Source organism: Saimiri boliviensis, chromosome 15 (genome assembly GCF_048565385.1).
Source record: "Saimiri boliviensis isolate mSaiBol1 chromosome 15, mSaiBol1.pri, whole genome shotgun sequence".
NCBI lineage: Eukaryota > Metazoa > Chordata > Mammalia > Primates > Cebidae > Saimiri > Saimiri boliviensis.
Genome location: NC_133463.1, coordinates 7953653 through 7972995, shown reverse-complemented (window position 1 = coordinate 7972995; position 19343 = coordinate 7953653). Strand labels below are relative to the sequence as shown.

Genomic DNA, 19343 nt, shown 5'->3' with positions numbered 1-19343 from the left:
TTTCTAAAATTCATATGGAATGACAAAAGGCTCTTAATTGCCAAAAGAATCTTGAGAAAGAACAAAGCCGGAGGCATCACACTTCCTGAATTCAAATTATTATGTCTTACAAAGCTATAGCAATTAAAGCAGTATGGGGTTGACATAAAAATAGATGCATACTTCCTGGATGTCAGATGAGCAAGAGCAAAAGCAAAAAAAAAATAAATAAATAAATAAAAAATAAAAAATAAATAAATAAATAAAGAGACATACACAAGTGAACAGAATAGAAAGCCCAGAAATAATTCCATGCATATAAATCAACTAATTATTAACAAGGGCACCATGAATACAAAATGGGAAAGGATAGTCTTTTCAATAAATGATATTGGGAAAACTGTATATCCATATGGAAAAGAATGAAATTGGATTCTTATTTACACACAATACACAAAAATACACTCAAAATGTATTAAAGTCTTAAACATAAGATGTGAAACCATAAAACTCTTCAAAAGAAACACAGGAAAATGATCTCCTTAATGTTGGTCTTGGTAATGATATTTTGGATATGACACCAAAAGCACAAGCAATACCAGCAAAAATAAACAAGTAGGATTATATCAAACCAAAAACTTCTGCACAGCAAAGGAAACAATCAACAAAGTGAAAGGGCAACCTACAGATGGGAGAAAATATTTGCAAACCGTGTATTTGATAAAAGGTTCATATTCTAAATATGCACAGCATTCATACAACTGAATAGCAAAAAATAAAATAAAATAACGATTAAAATATGGACAAAGGACCTGAATAGACATTTCACACAAGAGGACATGCAAATGGCCAGGAGAAATATGAAAAGATGCTCAACATCATTAATCATCAGGGAAATGCAAATCAGTACCTCAATAAGACATCATCTGACACCTGTTAGGGTGACCCTTATCAAAAAAGCAGAAGACAGCTGCTAGCAGGGATGTGGAGAAAAGGGAACCTTTGTACACTGCTGGTAGAAATGCAAATTGCTGTAGCCATTATGGAAAACAGTATGGATGGAGATTCCTCAAAAAATTATACATAGAATGATCATGTGATTTCACAATCCTATTCATGGGTATATAGTCAAAGGAATTGAAATCAGGATCTCAAAGATAGATTTGCATGCCCATGTTTATTGCAGTATTATTCACAGTAGCCAAGATATGGAGACAAACTAAATGTATATCAAGAAATGAATGGATAAAGAAATACAATGGGATATTATGTAGCCTTAAAAATACAAACAAAAAATCCAGCCATTTGGGATAACATGGTAGGAACTGGAGGTCAGTGTGTTAAGTGAAATAAACCAGACAAAGAACGACGAATGTCATATGATTTCACTTATGTGTGGAATCTCAAATAGTCAAGCTCATAGAAGCAGAATGTTGGTTGCCAGAGGCTGAGGAGAGGGGTAAATGGAGAAGTGAAAGATGAAGGGTACAAAGTTTCAGTTATGCAAGATAAATTCCGGAGATCTACAAAACACAGTGCTTATAACAATAGTGTATATTTAAAATTGCTAAGAAGATAGATCTTCTGTTAAATGTTCTTACGAAAACCAACCAACAAAAACAAAAACCTCCACAATATGTTATTTTCATTTTTGAGACAGGCTCTCACTCTGTGGGACAGGCTTTCACCCAGCCTGGAGTGCAGTAGTGCTTTTAGTTATTTATTATTATTATTATTATTATTTTTTGAGACGGAGTTTCGCTCTTGTTGCCCAGGCTGAGTGCAATGGCGCGATCTCGGCTCACCGCAACCTCTGCCTCCTGGGTTCAGGCAATTCTCCTGCCTCAGCCTCCTGAGTAGCTGGGATTACAGGCACGCGCCACCATGCCCAGCTAATTTTTTTTTAGTATTTTTAGTAGAGACGGGGTTTCACCATGTTGACCAGGATGGTCTCGATTTCTTGACCTCGTGATCCACCCGCCTCGGCCTCCCAAAGTGCTGGGACTACAGGCTTGAGCCACCGCGCCTGGCCACTATTTATTTATTTATTTTTATTTATTTATTTTGAAACAGAGTTTCACTCTTGCTGCCCAGGCTGCAGTGCATTGATGCGATATCTGCTCACTGCAACCTCTGCTTCCCAAGTTCAGGTGATTCTTCTGCCTCAGCCTCCCAAGTAGCTGGATTACAAGGGCCCACCAACGTGCCAGCTAATTTTGTATCTTTAGTAGAGACAGGTTTCTCCATGTTGGTCAGGCTGGTCTCAAACTCCCGACCTCAGGTGATCCGCCCACTTCAGCCTCCCAAAGTGCTGGGATTAGAGGCTGAGCCACAGCTCCCAACCCCGTGCTATCATGTCTCACTGCAGCCTCAACCTCCTGGGCTCAAGTAATCCTCCTGCCTCAGCCTCTCAAGTAGCTGGGACTGCAGGTGCACACAACACACCTAATTAAACAACAGTAGAAACAAGGTCTTCCTATGTTGCTCAGGCTGCTTTCTAAATCCTGGGCTCAAGTGATCTTTCCACTTCAGCCTCCCAAAGTGTTGGGATTACAGGCAAGAGCCAATGCATCTGGTTAAAAAAACACAGATCACAAGGTCAGGAGACCAAGACCATCCTGGCCAACAAGGTGAAACCCTGTTGCTACTAAAAATGCAAAAATTAGCTGGGGGTGGTGGCAGATGCCTGTAATCCCAGCTATTCCGGATGCTGTGGCAGAAGAATCACTTGAACCACAGAGGCAGAGGTTGCTATGAGCCGAGATTGCACCACTGGACTCCAGCCAGTGGACCACCGGAGGCAGAGTGAGACTTCATCTCAAAAAACAAAAACAAAATTAGCAGGGTGTGGTGGCGTATGCCTGTAATCGCAGCTACTAGAGAGGCTGAGGCAGGAGAATTGCCTGAACCCGGGAGGTAGAGGTTTCAGTGAGCCGAGATCACAGCATTGCACTCCAGCCTGGGCAACAAGAGTGAAACTCTGTCTCAAAAAAAAAAAAAAAAGAGGGTGGTAGGAAACTTTGGGAGGTGAGGGATATGTTTATGACTTTTATGGTGGTGATGGTTTCATGAGTGTATACTTGTCCCTAGGCTCATCAAGATGATGTCAATCATACCTCAAAAAAGTGGTTTTTAAAAAGTTTTTCCTATGTGTGTGTGTATATATTTTTTTCTTTTTCTTTTTTTTTCTTTTTTTTGTTTTTTGGAGATGGACTTTTGCTCTGTCACCCAGGCTGGAGTACAATGGCATGATCTCAGCTCACCGCAATTGCCATCTCCTGGGCTTAAGTGATTCTCTGTGTCTCATCCTCCCAAGTAGCTGGGATTACAAGCGCCCACCACCACGCCTGGCTAATTCTTGTATTTTCAGTACAGATGTAGTTTCCCATGTTAGGCTGATCTCAGACTCTCTGACCTCAGGTGATCACCCACCCGCCTCAGCCTCCCAAAGTACTGGGATTACAGGAATGAACCACTGTGCCTGGCCTTTTTTTTTTTTTTTTTTTGCGATAGTCTCACTCTATTGCTCAGGCTGGCCTATGTTTATTTTTTTAAATTTCTATTGTGAATCTTTCTCTTCAATTTACATATAACCAGCTATTGTTTGTAGCTAGAATAACCATTCCTTTTTGTATGTTGATTTAGTAATTGGTTATATTACTAATTTTTCCTTTTTTTTGAGACAGAGTCTCACTCTGATGCCCAGGCTGGAGTGCAGTGGCCCATCTAGGCTCACTGCAACCTCCGCCTCCTGGGTTCAAGTGATACTCCTGCCTTCTGAGTAGCTGAGATTACAGGCTTGTGCCACCACAACTAACTGATTTTTATATTTTTAGTAGAGACAGGGTTTCACCATTTTGGTCAGGCTGGTCTTGAACTCCTGACCTCTTGATTCGCCCACCTGGGCCTCCCTAAGTGCTGGGATTACAGGCGTGAACCACCGTGCCTGGCCTTACTACTGAATTTTCTTGTTAAAAATTTTTATTTCGTGGGGGGCAGGTGAAGACAGGGTCTTGCTGTACCATCAGGCTAGAGTGCAGTGGCATGAACAAGGCTCACTGCAGCCTGGACCTCCCAGGCTCAAGTGACACCCCTGCCAAAGCCTCCTGAGCCCAGCTAATTTTTTCTTTTTAATTTTTTGTAGACAGGGTCTGGCTCTGTTGCCTAGGCTGGTCTTGAACTCCTGGACTCAAGCAATCCTTTCACCTCAGCCTCCCAAACTGTTGGGATGACAGGTGTGAGTCACCAGACCCAGCGTGGTTAGTAATTTTTAAATGCTCTTATTATGTTTTTGCTTTGTACAAATCATATCCTCTAAATAAAGGATAATTTTGTCTTTTTCAATTATATTTATTTAATTCCCTTACCTGGGAAAGAGAGAGATCATTTCCACAGAAAGCTCCTTGGAGGGTCCATAACTTGGGTAAATGTTGCAGGTATAGTAGCATAGACACCTCGACTTGAACTGTCCTGCTTCCCACTAATGGAGTAAATCAATAGAATGATTGGTGGCCCCTAGAACTCTCTACTTATTACATCATAGAAAAACTCAGTATAATAGTGATTTGAAACATGTTCACAGTAAGAACTAGAGAGTTTTATTTTCTGGATTAATGTGAGAGGCATTAGAACCAGAGCGACTTCATCTTGAATGGAGGCAGGTAAAATGAAGCCGAGACCCGCTGGGCTGCATTCCCAGGAGGTCAGGCGTTCTTAGTCACAGGATGAGATTGGTATCACAGGACACAGGTCATAAAGACCCTGCCGATGAAACAGGATGTGGTAAAGAATCCATCCCAAACCCACCAAAACCAACATGGGAAGGAAAGCGACCTCTGGTCGTCCTCTCTGCTCATTATACACTTACTATAATGCATGAGCACGCTAAAAGACACTCCCGTCAGCTCCGTGACAGTTTCCAAATGCCAGGGCCAGGTAGGGAAACCTATGTGGTCAAAAGAGGAACCCTTAGTTCCAGGAATCTCTGCCCATTTAGCAGAAAACTCATGAATAATCCACCCCTTGTTTAATGTATAAGCAAGAAATAACTATCAGTATACTCAGTCCAGCTGCCCCTAGCCCTGCTCTGCCTACAGAGTAGCCATTCTTTTACCTTTTTGCTTCTCTAATAAACTTGCTTTCACTTCACTCTATGAACCCAAATTCTTTCTTGCCAGAGATCCAATAATCTTCTCTTGGCACTGGGTTCCCTTTCTAGTAACATTAACCTCACGACTAAATGCCTTAGCCTGATATAAATGTACACAAGTATATGAAATGTGAATCCAGCTAGTATCATTTTTGATAAATTGGCATCAATTTAAAACTTTAAGAGAATCCACAAAATGCACGTTGTCCAAATCCAATCCGCAAGAATGATTAAAAACAGTTTAAGACCCCAAATCCCTCACAACGCTGGTTTACAGGAAACCAGTCCCGATCCAGACCACAAGAGAGGGCTCTTTGATCTCACGCAAGAAAGAATTCAGGGTTGGGCAGACAGTGCTGGCTCACACCTGTAATCTCAGCACTTTGGGAGGCTGAGGCTGGTGGATTTTGTGAGGTCAAGAGTTCGAGACCAGCCTGACCAACATGGAGAAAACAGTCTCTAATAAAAATAGAAAATTAGCTGGGTATGGTGGCACATGCCTGTAACTCTAGCTACTCAGGAGGCTGAGGTCAAAGAATCACTTGAACCTGGGAGATGTAGGTTGCAGTAAGCCAAGATCTGTCCATTGCACTCCAGCCTGGACAACAAGAGTGAAACTCTGTGTCAAAAAAAAAAAAAAAAAAAAAGAATTCAGGGCAAGTCCATACAGTAAAGTGAAAGCAAGTTTACTAAGGAATAGACTGGTGGCTTCAAGCCCGTAATCCCAGCACTTCGGTAGACCAAGGAGGGCAGATCAGGAGGTCAGGAGTTGGAGATCAGCCTGGCCAACATGGTGAAACCCCATTTCTACTAAAGATACAAAAAATTAATCGGGCATGGTGGCAGACACCTGTAATCCCAGCTATTCGGTAGGCTGAGGCAGGAGCACCGCTTGAATCCAGGAGGCGGAGGTTGCAGTGAGCCGAGATTGCACTCCAGCCTGGGTGACAGGGTGAGACTGGCTCAAAAAAAAAAAGAAGAAGAAGAAAAGAAAGAAAGTAAAGGAATAACAGAATGGCTACTCCGTAACAGGTTGCCCATTTTTAATGGTTATTTCTCGATGATATGCTAAACAAGGGATGGATTATTCATGCCATAGAGGGTAACTTCCTGACATTGCCATGGCATTCGTAAACTGTCATGGGGTTCATGGGAATGCAGCAGTGAGGACGGCTAGAAGTCAGTAAAGCCGGCTTCTTTATGGCAAACTGTTTTATCAGCAAGGTCTTTATGATCTTTATGTATTTTTGGCTGACTTTCTATCTCATCCTGTGACTTATGCCTTAACCTAATGCCTTAACCTCTGGGAATGCAGCAGAAGTAGGTTTCAGCCTCATTTTACTCAGCTCCTAATTAAGATGGAGATGGAGTTGGCTGGTCGCGGTGGCTCAGGCCTGTAATTCCAGCACTTTTGGAGGCCGAGGCAGGAGGATCACGAGGTCAGGAGATCGAGACCATCCTGGCCAACATGGCGAAATCCCATCTCTACTAAAATAGTAGAAAAACTCAACGTAAAAAAAAAAAAAACAATAATAATAACCAGGCATGGTGGTGTGCGGCTGTAGTCTCGGCTACTCAGGAGGCTGAGGCATGAGAATTGCTTGAACCCTGGAGGCGGAGGTTACAGTGAGCTGAAATAGTGCCACTGGACTCCAGCCTGGCGACAGAATGAGATTCCATCTCATAAAAGAAAAAAAAAAATAGAGCTGCTCTGGTTCACACGCCCCTGACACCTCCGACATTGGTTGTTTTGGAGACAGAGTCTCACTCTCACTCTGTCGTCCAGGCTGAACCCACCTCCTGGGTTCAAGCGATTCTCCTGCCTCAGCCTCCTGAGTAGCTGGGATTACAGGCGCGCGCCACCACGCCCTGCTAATGTTTGTATATTTAGTAGAGGCGGGGTTTCACCATGTTGGTCAGGCTGGTCTCGATCTCCTGACCTCACGATCTGCCCGCCTCGGCCTCTGAAAGTGCTGGGATTACAGTTGTGAGCCAACGCGCCCGGCCAGGGTGGTGGTGTTTTTCCTTCCCAGTCGTTCTCTCAGGATTGTCTTCAGTATGTCCTTTGAGTTTTTTCACTGAATTGTAAACTTCTGAAGGTCGGGGTATTTTGGCTTTCAGTGTTTCTTTCTCGTCCCTTCTCCCAGATCTTACCACGTGTTAGAGATGCAATACATTTGTGAGTAAACTACACTTGAGGCCGTAAAGGCGCCTGTGCACAAAAGGGCGGTCCAGTTCCGCGCTTAAATCTGCACTGTGTCAATATCCGTCCATCAAGTAGCATTGTCGATCAATTTAAGGATTTCTGGTGACAAATGTTTTCCTTTCCAACGGGTGTAGCCCCAAACAAAAATACTGCAAAAGCTCCACCAGCCTCTCCCAGTCCATCCAGAGTTTTACAAATAATAGACCCTGGCCGCAGGAAACCAAAAAGCAGCTGGAGTTGGGTGAATGGGCTCTGGGGCTCGTTCTTTTCACTACAGCGCCAGGAAAGCGAAAGCCTAAGCCAGGATTCAAAAGACGGTCCCTAGTCCTGCACCTGGAGCGCATTTCCCCGGACAGCAAGGAGCATGCGCGGGCCGCGTGGCTCGGCCCTCGCTGCCGTCGCAGCCAATCAGAGGGAGGAAGCCGCCCGGCCTCTGTGACGAGCGGAGGGAGGGGAGGTGGGTGACTGGCAGGGCCGGGCCGACGGGGGACGCGGGGGCGCGCGCGGAGCCGGCGGAAGGAAGCGCGCCGCTGCTGAGCGCGCGCCCGGTGGGGCCGGCCGCGACTCGCCGCTCGCACGCCCTTGGGCCGGGGCAGGGCGCCCGCTGTTCCTTCCGCCCGCTGTGAGAGCTGAGCCGGTGTATGTGCGGCAATAACATGTCAGCCCAGCTGCCCGCCGTCGTCCCCGCCGCCCGGAAGGCCACCGCCGCGGTGAGTGGCGTCGGCGTGGGCTCGGATGGGCCCACTGGGCCCGCCGGCAGCGGCTGCCCCTCGCGCGGGGTGGGCGTTGCGGGCGGGTGGCCGGCGAGGACTCTCCTCCCGGCCCGGGTGGGGGGCGGGTGGTCGGCGCGGCGGGGCCCGCGGGGTGGGGCGGGGGCAGCCGGGGGGCGCAGCCGGCGCCAGGGCCAGACCCCGGCCGCGCGACCCCGGGACCCCCGCGGCCCGGCGTGCGCTTCTGCAGCGTGTTTCTGCCTGGTGTGTGGGTGGGGGAAACCTCGGTCCCCCAGGACATCGCTGTATTGTCACCTCGCGCTCTTGTCCTCAATGAAAGAAGTTGGAAGATTTAGTGTCCTGTACGGCCAGAGGCACTGTGTTTTTTAGGAAACTCGTGTATGAGAACTCAAACTTACTTTTGTCCGCGGAAGCTTGCTTTTGCGATGGAGAAATTCTACGGGCTATGTGAGATGTTCCGGATGTGACTTGAAAGACAAAAGCAGTTTTTCTTAGAGTGTGCAGAATGTCTCACTGGGACCTCTGAGTGCTAACCCCCCCCCATTCATTATCTCCGGAAATAAAGGCAGAGAAGTTGATTGGAATTTTTACCATTTAAAAGAGGTCGATGGAAATAAGTTGTCGAAGATAGTGGTGTGTAAATTCCCTCATAGGTTTCATTCCGTTTTCCACCTTAGTGTGTCACAATCCTGCGTGGGTTTATTTAAGCATTGCTTATTAATTTTTCGTCTTCTCTTATAGGTGATTTTCCTTCATGGATTGGGAGATACTGGGTAGGTACCATTATTATTAATAGTACCTGATGAAACTGGGTCATGCAACTTTATGCGTTCAAAGGTTTAATGTTTAAGTACACTAAACTTGTATTTTAAAAGATTGCTAGTTAGTATCTCTTACCGTGCGGTGATCTTATTTTTTGAAAACCCCCAGAATTTTCCCATTATCATCTTGAATTTATTGATTTTTAACTCCGGTTTCTGCAGCATAATAAAATGGCAGATTCCTCATTAGTTGGTTTGGGTATTGGATAACAGAGATCAGTACGATGTGCAATTGAGAGCTGTCCAGGGCAGTTAAAATTTCAGAGCAGATTGAAGAGAAGTAGTTGATTTTGGTAAGAGAACTAGTGGCAGCGTAAGGCATACAGCACTCTGAATAGGGGGATTAAATCTTCGGTGGCTCAAGCCTGTAATCCCCGCACTTTGGGAGGCCAAGGCGGGCGGATCATCAGATCAGAGGATCCAGACCATCCTGGCCAACATGTGAAATGCCGTCTCTACTGAAAATATAAAACTTAGCTGGGTGTAGTGGCGCGCACCTGTAATCTCAGCTACTTGGGAGGCTGAAGCTGGAGAATCGCTTGAACCCGGGAGGCGGAGGTTGCAGTGAGCCGAGATGGAGCCGCTGCATTGCAGCCTGGGCAACAGAGCAAGACGACTCCATCTCAAAAAAAAAAAAAAGAAAAAAAAGAAAAAGAAAAATGAGTCGAAAGGCAGAGGAAGCAATTCAAAGATTTATTTGAAACTTATCAAACACATTTTGTTATACTAACCCTGCTTATTTTTATTACTTTAGTTTGTATTTTTTTTGTCTATGTCTTTTGTTATTTTTAGAAACGGGCTTGCTCTGTCACCTAGGCTGGATTGCAGTTGTGGGATCATAACTCACTACAGCTTTGAACTCCTGGGCTCAAGTGATCCTCCAGCCTCAGCCTCCCAAAGCACAGAGATTAGAGGCAGGAGCCACCTGAGCCTGGCCTGTTTGTTATACTAACTTTAAATATGTGATTTATCTTTCACTCAAGCTTTTTCTGTATTGAGGCGTTTTTGTTTTTATATTTAATTTAAATCTGTGATAATCTGTGAAACAAGCAAAATATGAATGTTGTTTAAAAAATGCAGAAATAGGAGAAAACTGAAGATAAATACATTTTGATAAAGTAGCCCCAAAATGACTAAATCTTTAAAATGAGCCATGGGCAGGGCCTGGTCTCATGCCTGGAATCCCAGCACTTTGGTAAGCTGAGGCGGGCAGATCACCTGAGGTCAGGAGTTCGAGACTTGCCATTCGAGACCAACATGGAGAAACCGTGTCTCTACTAAAAGTAGAAAATTAGCCAAGAGTGGTGGTACATGCCTGTAATCCTAGCTACTTGGGAAGCTGAGGCAGGAGAATCACTGGAACCCAGGAGGCGGAGGTTGCAGTGAGCCAGGATCAAGCCATTGCACTCCAGCCTGTGCAACAAGAGTGACACTCCATTTCAAAAAAAAAAAAAAAAAAAAAAAAAATGAGCCATTGGGTCTGGTGCGGTGGCTCACTCCTTTAATCCCAGCACTTTGGGAGGCCAAGGTGGGTAGTTCACTTGAGATAAGGAGTTCAACACCAGCCTGGCCAGCATAGTGAAATCCAGTCTCTACTGAAAATACAAAAATTAGCCAGGTGTGGTGGTCCATGCTTGTAATCCCAGCTACTAGGGAGGCTGAGACAGGAGAAGCACTTGAACCCGGGAGGCGGAGGCTTCAGTGAGCCAAGATTACATCACTGTAATCCAGCCTGGGCCACAGAGTCACAGAATGAGACTCTGTCTCCAAAAAACAAAAACAAAATGCGATTGGGCTAGGGTTATTTTTTTTTTACTGGAGTCTTGCTCTTGTTGCCCAGGCTGAAGTGCGGTGGCGCAATCTTGGCTCATTGCAACCTCTGCCTCCCAGGTTCAAGCCATTCTTCTGCCTCAGCCTCCCGAGTAGCTGGGATAACAGGCATGCACCACTATGCCCCGCTAATTTTGTGTTTTTAGTGGAGAGAGGCTTCCTCTGTGTTGGTCAGGCTGGTCTCGAACTCCTGACCTCAAGTGATCCACCTGCCTCTGCCTCCCAGAGTGCTGGGATTACAGGTGTTAGCCACCATGCCCAGCCATTTTTTTTTTCTTTTTTTTTAAAGACAGGGTCTGCCCTGTCACCCTGGCTGGAATGCAGTGGTATGATCTTGGCTCACTGCAACCTCTGCCTTCCAGGTTCCTGGGCCTTCCAAGTAGCTGGGACTACAGGTGCTTGCCACCACGCCCAGCTAACTTTTATATTTTTAGTAGAGACGGAGCTTTACCATGTTGGTCAGGCTGGTCTCGAACTCCTGACTTCAAGTGATCTCCCAAAGTGCTGGGATTGCAGGCCATACCTGGCCCAGATTAGTTCTTAAAAGTGATTTCCTATTTTTTGTCTAAGTAGAGGTATGTAATACAGACCTTATGTGGAGTTACAGAAAATGTTGCAGGACTCTTTCTGGAAATCCAGTAGTCCCGTGAAAATGATGAACTTATTTTACCAAATGAAACTCAAATAGTAGAATTTCTATTTTATGGCCAAAGTAGTAGAATGTCTGTTTTATGGCCAAACCTTAATTGACGTTGCAAGTCAGAGAAGTAGCTTGCTACCCTGTAACTTTACCAACAATGAGAGCTTCTATGCCTGAATGACTAGTACAAGCAAAAAAAACTTCAGTCTAGGCAGATTCCACAGACTGAAGTTAAGTGAAAATGGTGACGGCTATTAGGATCAAAAATACCAAGAACATCCATGACATCTTGACCAAAAGTTAAGTTTATATTTAAAAATTATCCTCCTATTTAACCTGTTGGGATTTAAAAAAATAAAAACAAATTAAAGGCCTCCAGTTCTGAAAATATTTGGTGGGTTAGTGCTAAGGAAAAGCTGACTCTAGATTGGTTCTATGAGTACATGATGAAACTTATGAACCTGTCAGTCTGGTAAGTGGCAATTTGATTTTTAAGTTACTATAGTCTCCCCTTACCCGAAGGTTTGTTTCCCATGGTTTCAGTTACACGTGGTTAAGTGTGGTTAGAAATAAAAAATTCCAGAAATCATTTATAAGTTTAAAATTGTATACCATTCTTTTATTAATTACTTTTTAATTTTATTTATTTATTTCTTTTTGAGATGGAGTCTCGCTTTGTCACCCAGGCTAGAGTGCAGTGGCGCGATGTTGGCTCACTATAACCTCCACCTCCCAGGTTCACACAATTCTCTGTCTCAGCCTCTGGAGTAGCTGGGTTTATAGGCGCCCACCACCACGCCCAGCTAATTTTTTGTATTTTTGTGTAGAGATGGGGTTTCACTATCTTGGCCAGGCTGGTCTTGAACTCCTGCCCTCATAATCCACCTACCTCAGCCTCCCAAAGTGCTGGGATTACAGGCGTGAGCCACCATGCCTGGCCAGTATTCATTTTATTTTTTATTGAGACGGAGTCTTGCTCTGTCACCCAGGCTTGAGTGTAGTGTTGTGATCTCGGCTCACTTCAACCTCCACCACCTGGGTTCAAGTTATTCTTAGGCCTCAGCCTCCTGACTCACTGGGATTACAGGTGCGTTCCACCACATTTAGCTAATTTTTTTGTACTTTTAGTAGAGACGGGGTTTCACCATGTTGGCCAGGCTGGTGTCCAATTCCTGACCTCAAGTGAACCACCTACCTTGGCCTTTCAAAGTGCTGGGATTACAGGAGTCAGCCACCATGCCTGGCCTCAATGACTCATTTTAGAGAAGATTTAGTTGTTTTGGGGCTGTTTTATCAAAATGCCTTTATCTTCAGTTTTCTTCTATTTCTGCAACTTCTTCTGAATGTTGTGATGAAATCTCATTCCATTCCACCCAGGAAACAAATAATTCCTTTACCCAGTGTATCCATACTGTATGCATTCACCATCTGTTAGTCATCTGGGTTATCAGATCAACTGTTGCAGCATTGTTTCGCTTTTTTTTTTTTTTTTTTTTTTTGAGACAGAGTCTTGCCCTGTCACCCAGGCTGGAGTGCAGTGCTATGATCATGGCTCACTGCAACCTTTGCCCTCTGGGTTCAAGTAACTCTCCTGCTTCAGCCTCCCAAGTAGCTGAGACTACCACACCCGGCTAATTTTTGTATTTTTAGTAGACACAGGGGTTTCACCATGTTGGCCAGGCCAGTCTGGAACTCCTGACCTCAAGTGATCTGCCTGCCTAGGCCTCCCAAAGTGCTGGGATTACAGGCATGAGCCACTTCACCCAGCCTGTAGTGCTTTTATCCAAATAATCCTTACATTGCTTAATGGTGGCCCCAAAGGGCAAGAGAAGTGATGTCAGCATATTGTTGTAGTTGTTTTATTATTGTTTATCTCTTTCTATGCCTAATTTATACATTAAACTTTACCACAGGTATTATATATAGAAAAAAACATAGTATATATAGGGTTTGGTGGTATCCATGGATTCAGGCATCCACTAAGGGTTTTAGAGCATCCTTCACTGTTTATTTCTGGAATTTTCCATTTAACATTTTCAAACCACAGTTGACTGTGGGCAGCTGAAACCATGGAAAACAAAACTTAGAAGGACTACAGTATCTTAACCGTTATATAGTCACAGAACAGTTATCCCATTACATTTAACATTTAGTATTATCTAATATGCTCGTATTCAGTCTTTGCCAGATTGTTCCATTAATATTCTTTATAGCTGTCTCCACCCTAGTTACGCATTGCATTAGTTATCAGGTCTCTTTAGTTTTTTTTTGTCTCTTTTAATCTGGAGCAATTCCCTAGATTTTCTTTGTCTTTCATGACACTGACACTTCTGCAGAGAACAGGTGAGTTCTTTAATTTAGGTTTGTTGGAATTTCCTCATGACTAGATTCAGTTCATGCAATTCTGATATATATACTATGTAAACAATGTGTCCTATTCATTGCACACATCAGTAGACTAATGATGCTGAGTCCCTTTATTGATGTAACTTGGATCACTTGATTAAGGTGGGATCTTCCAGGTGTCTACTGCAGTTACTTTCCTTTTGTAATTAAAAAGCAAGTGTTGGGGAGATACTTTGTGACTATGCAGATTGTTCATCAAGCTTTCACCCAGTGTTTTTACCATCCATTGATAATTCTTGCTTGATTTTTTTAATTCTGTCATTACTTTTTTTTTTGTCATTTCGTTTATTAATCTGCTACTCTCCATTTAGTTAGTATGGACTCAGATTACGGGCATGAGCCACTGTGCTTGGCCAGAATTTGCATTTCTAACAAGTTCTCATTGGATACTGATGCTACAGGTCTGGGGATCATACTTCTGAGAACCACTAGACCGACGGAACGGAGGCCACACTTTTAGATAGTTGCTGAGTGGGGACTAGAACCCAAGATTCCTATTCCTTTTTTTTTTTTTTTTTTGAGACGGAGTTTCGCTCTTGTTACCCAGGCTGGAGTGCAATGGCGCGATCTCGGCTCACCGCAACCTCCGCCTCCTGGGTTCAGGCAATTCTCCTGCCTCAGCCTCCTGAGTAGCTGGGATTACAGGCACGTGCCACCATGCCCAGCTAATTTTTTTGTATTTTTAGTAGAGACGGGGTTTCACCATGTTGACCAGGATGGTCTCGATCTCTCGACCTTGTGATCCACCCGCCTCGGCCTCCCAAAGTGCTGGGATTACAGGCTTGAGCCACCGCGCCCGGCCTCCTTTTTTTTTTTATATAAGGGTTCCTAGTCTTATCTTCTTTTCTTTTCTTTTCTTTTTTTTTTTTTTTTTAAGACAGGATGTTGCTCTTGTTGCCCAGGCTAGAACGCAAATGGATTCTGAAGCCACAGAGAGTACCAAACCCTATGATAACGAAGTTTTTTCCTATACATATATACCTGATAAAGTTTAATTTATAAATTAGGCGGTAAGAGGTGAAAAACAGCAATAGAATAATTATAACAACATACTGTAACTAAAGTTATGTCAGTGTGATCTCTCTGTGAAAATACATTCTTGTTCTGTACTCACCTATTTTTCGATGGTGGTTGAATGCAAGTAACTGAATCCAGAGAAAGCAAAGCTATGGATGATGGGAAACTACTGTACTTACTGAGATATAATTCACATATCAAAAACTTCACTCTTCTATTCAATTCAGTGTTTTTAGTATATTTACAGAGTTGTGCAACTATCACTACTGTCTTAATTCCAGAATATGTTCAACATCCCCAAAAGAAACCCAGTATCCATCTGCAGCCTTATTTCCCTCCTTGACAACCACTGTCTCCTTTCACTTCTATGGATTTGCTTATTCTAGATATTGTGTATAAATGGAATCAGATAATATTTGGTCTTTTGCATTTGGCTGCTTTCACTTTATGGCATAATATTTTTCAGGCTCGTCTATGTTGTAACATGTACCAGTACTGCTTTCTTTCATTGCCAATTAAATAATTACCTGAGCATGGTGTTGTGCACCTGTAGTCTCAGCTACTTGGGAGGCCGAGTCAGGAGGGTGCTTTCAGGGCAGGAGTTCGAGTCTAGCCTGGGCAGTATAGTGAGACTCTGTCTCTTAAAAAGAAAATTTATGTAAAAACAATTCATTCATCAATTAATGAACATTCGGATTGCTCCTACTTTTTGACTATAATGAATACTACTACTCTGCACATTCATGTACAAGACTTTGTGTGGACATACGTTTTTAGTTCTCTGGGGTATACACCCGGGAGTCGAATTGTTGAGTCAGTGGTAGCTCTATGAGGAACTCCAAGACCGTTTTCATAGCAGCTGCACATTTTTACACTTCTACCAGCAGTGTGTGGGTGCTCTAATTTCTCCTTATCCTTATTAACGCTTGTTACTGTCTTTTTGAGTGTAGCCATCCGTGTGTATGTGAAGTGGTGTCCCTTTGTGGCTTTGATTTGCATTTCCCAGTGGCTAATGTTGAGCATCTTCTCATGTCCTTGTTGGTCATTTGCATATTTTCTTTGGAGAAATACCTGTTCAGATACTTTGCCCTTTTAAGAATTGGGTTGCGTTTTTGTTGTTGATTTCTAAGAATTGTGTATGTAGTCTGGACACTGGACTCCTGTCAGATATATTGTTCGTAAATACTGTCTCCCATTCCGTGGGGTGGCTTTGCACCCTCTTGGTAGGAAGTTTTGCAGCACAACAGTTTTTCATCCTGATGCTTTTGTTTTCTTTGAGATGGAGTTTTGCTCTGTAGCCCAGACTGTAATGTAGTGATGCAATCTCAGCTCACTGTAGTCTCTGCCACCCGGGTACCAACCAGCGATTCTTCTGCTTCGGCCTACCGGGTAGCTGGGATTACAGGCACACACTGCCATGCCCACCCAGTTTACAAGTCTTTCACTTATTTTGTTAAATTATTCCTCTAAGTATTTTATTCTTTTGGATACTATTATAAATGGAACTGTTGTCTTTATTGCATTTTTATATTGTTCATTGCTAGTGTATAGAAATATACATTTAAAAATTTATTTTTATTTATTTATTTATTTTGAGGCAGAGTTTTGCTCTTGTTGCCCAGGCTGGAATGGAGTGGCATGATCTTGGCTCACTGTAACCTCTGCCTCCTGGGTTCAAGTGATTCTCTTGCCTTTGCCTCCCAAGTAGCTGGGATTACAGGCACTCGCCACCACACCTGGCTAATTTTGTATTTTTAGGAGAGATAGGGTTTCTCCAAATTGGTCAGGCTGGTCTTGAACTCCTGACATCAGGTGATCTGCCCGCCTTGGCCTCCCAAAGTGCTGGGATTATAGGCTTGAGCCACCTCACCCGGTGATTTTTATTTTTATTTTTATTTTTATTTTATTTTATTTTATTTTTTTGAGACGGAGTTTCGCTCTTGTTACCCAGGCTGGAGTGCAATGGCACGCTCTCGGCTCACCGCAACCTCCGCCTCCTGGGTTCAGGCAATTCTCCTGCCTCAGCCTCCTGAGTAGCTAGGATTACACGCACATGCCACCATGCCCAGCTGATTTTTTGTATTTTTAGTAGAGACGGGGTTTCACCATGTCGACCAGGATGGTCTCGAACTCTCGACCTCGTGATCCACCCGCCTCGGCCTCCCAAAGTGCTGGGATTACAGGCTTGAGCCACCGCGACCGGCTATTTTTATTTTTTGAGACAGAGTCTCACTCTGTTGCCCAGGCTGGAATGCAGTGGCATGATCTCGCCTCACTGCAACCTCTGCCTCCTGGGTTCAAGCGATTCTCATGCCTCAGCCTCCCAAGTAGCTGGGATTACAGGCATGTGCCACTATGCCTGGCTAATTTTTGTATTTTTAGTAGTGTTGGGGTTTCACCATGTTGGCCTGGCTGGTCTCGAACTCCTGACCTCAGGTCATCTTCCTGCCTCGGCCTCCCAAAAGTGCTAGGATTACAGGCGTGAACCACCGCACTGCACCTGGCTTGGGTAAATATTTTGTAACCTGGGATCTTGCTGACCTCATTAGCTCTTAGCATGTTTTTGTAGATGCCATTGGATTTTTCTGTATATAGGATCATAAGATACTGAGCTCACAAGATCATGAGAGAGAATTTTACTGCTTCCTTTCCAATCCAGATGCCGTATTATCTTGCCAGTTTCTCTGGCTACAATCTTCAGTAAAATAGACTATGGTATTTATTAATGTTTTTATGTTGAGCCACTCTTGCATTCTAGGGAAAATCCCTCTTGGTCATGGTGTATAATCCTAATTATATGTAGATAGATTTGCTTTGGTAGTTTTTAGGGCTTTGTATTTATATTCTTTTTTTTTTTTTTTTTTTTTTTTTTTTTGAGACGGAGTTCCGCTCTTGTTACCCAGGCTGGAGTGCAATGGCGCAATCTCGGCTCACCGCAACCTCCGCCTCCTGGGCTCAGGCAGTTCTCCTGCCTCAGCCTCCTGAGTAGCTGGGATTACAGGCACGCGCCACCATGCCCAGCTAGTTTTTTTGTATCTTTAGTAGAGACGGGGTTTCACATGTTGACCAGGATGGTCTCGATCTCTCGACCTCGTGATCCACCCGCCTCGGCCTCCCAAAGTGCTGGGATTACAGGCTTGAGCCACCGTGCCCGGCCTGTATTTATATTCTTATGGGATAGAGTGTCATTTTCATTTTGAGACAAGGTCTTACTCTTGTCACCCAGGCTAGAGTGCAGTGGAGTGAACACAGCTCACTGCAGCCTCGACCTCCCAGGCTCAAACAATCCTTCAAGTATTTGGGACCACAGGTGCATACCACCATGCCTGGCTAATTTTCTTATTTTTTGTAGAGTTGGGGTCTTAACCATCCTGCTCAAGCTGGTCTTGAACTCTTGGGCTCAAGCAGTTCCCCCACTTTGGCCTCCTAAAGCGTTGAGATTACTTGGAATTATGGGTGTGAGCCATCACACCTGGCTTGTCATTTTTTTTTTTTTCTTGTATGTATCCGTTGGTTTTGATATCAGAGTAATAATAGCCTGCCTTCTAAATGAGTAAGTGTTCCCTCTATTTTTGGGTGGAGAGGAATGAGGATTCTTTTAACATTGGATTGGTAGACTTCACCTTGAAGCCATGTGGTACTAGGCCTTTCCCTGTGAGACATTTTTGATTACTGATTCAATTTATAGGCCTGTTCAGATTTTGTTTCTTGAATCCGTTTTTGGTAGTTTGTGTCCTTCTAGGAATTTGTTTATTTAATCAAGGTAATCTAATTTATTGTCATGTAATTGTTTATACTATTCTCTTATAATCTTTTGTATGTGTCAAGTTAGTAGTAGTCTGTTCTTTGATTTCTGCTTGCAGTAATTTGAGTCTTCTCTTTTTTTTTCCCGCTTGGTTGATCTAGCTAAAGATTGGCCATTTTTGTTCGTATTTTCAAAGAACTGACTTTTGGTTTAGTTGATAATCTCTCTCTCTCTCTCTCTCTTTTTTTTTTTGAGATGGAGTGTCGCTCTTTTCGTTCAGGCTGGAGTGCGGTGGCTCCATCTTGGCTCACTGCAGCCTCTGCCTCCCAGGTTCAAGCGATTCTCCTGTGTCAGCCTCCTGAGTAGCTGGGACTACAGACATGTGCCATCACCCCCGGCTAGTTTTTCTATTTTTGATAGATACAGGGTTTCACCATGTTGGCCAGACTGGTGTCAAACTCTGACCTCAAGTGATCCACCGCCTCAGCTTCCCAAGGTGCTAGGATTACAGGCATGAGCCACTGAATCCTGGTCCCTATTGCATTTATTTCCACTCTAGTTTTTATTATTTTCTTCTTTCTGTTAACTTTGGGTTAGGATGTGTGTATGCGTGTGTTTTCAGGTAGAAACATCAGTATGCTGCTCAACTTTTCAGCTTTGCCAGACGTGACCCCGTCAGAAGTCGAGGTGCATCTGTATTCAGCTAAAGGTCACCAGATTTGGCTGAGTGTGGCCTTTTCTGAGCTACCTGCTGCTCACTGCTGATCTCATCCGTTTAAATTGCTGGAATTCTAATTTATCAAATATTCTTTTTTCTGA

At 43.9% G+C, this 19343-nt stretch overlaps 1 protein-coding gene across 3 annotated transcripts in view; it reads left to right on the top strand.

Annotated features, from left to right (window-relative positions):
• The first annotated feature begins 7829 nt into the window (after window positions 1–7829).
• LYPLA1 (lysophospholipase 1) overlaps window positions 7830–19343 on the top strand; it is a 28133-nt gene continuing 16619 nt past the window's right edge. For 2 of the 3 annotated variants that reach the window (XM_074386657.1, XM_039464646.2), the window contains exons 1-2: window positions 7830–8044; window positions 8807–8838. In XM_074386657.1, coding sequence (XP_074242758.1) covers window positions 7976–8044; window positions 8807–8838 — 101 coding nt within the window. In that variant the 5' untranslated portion in view covers window positions 7830–7975. The remainder of the gene's footprint in view (window positions 8045–8806; window positions 8839–19343) is intronic. The other variant, XM_039464647.2, reaches the window with a different exon arrangement.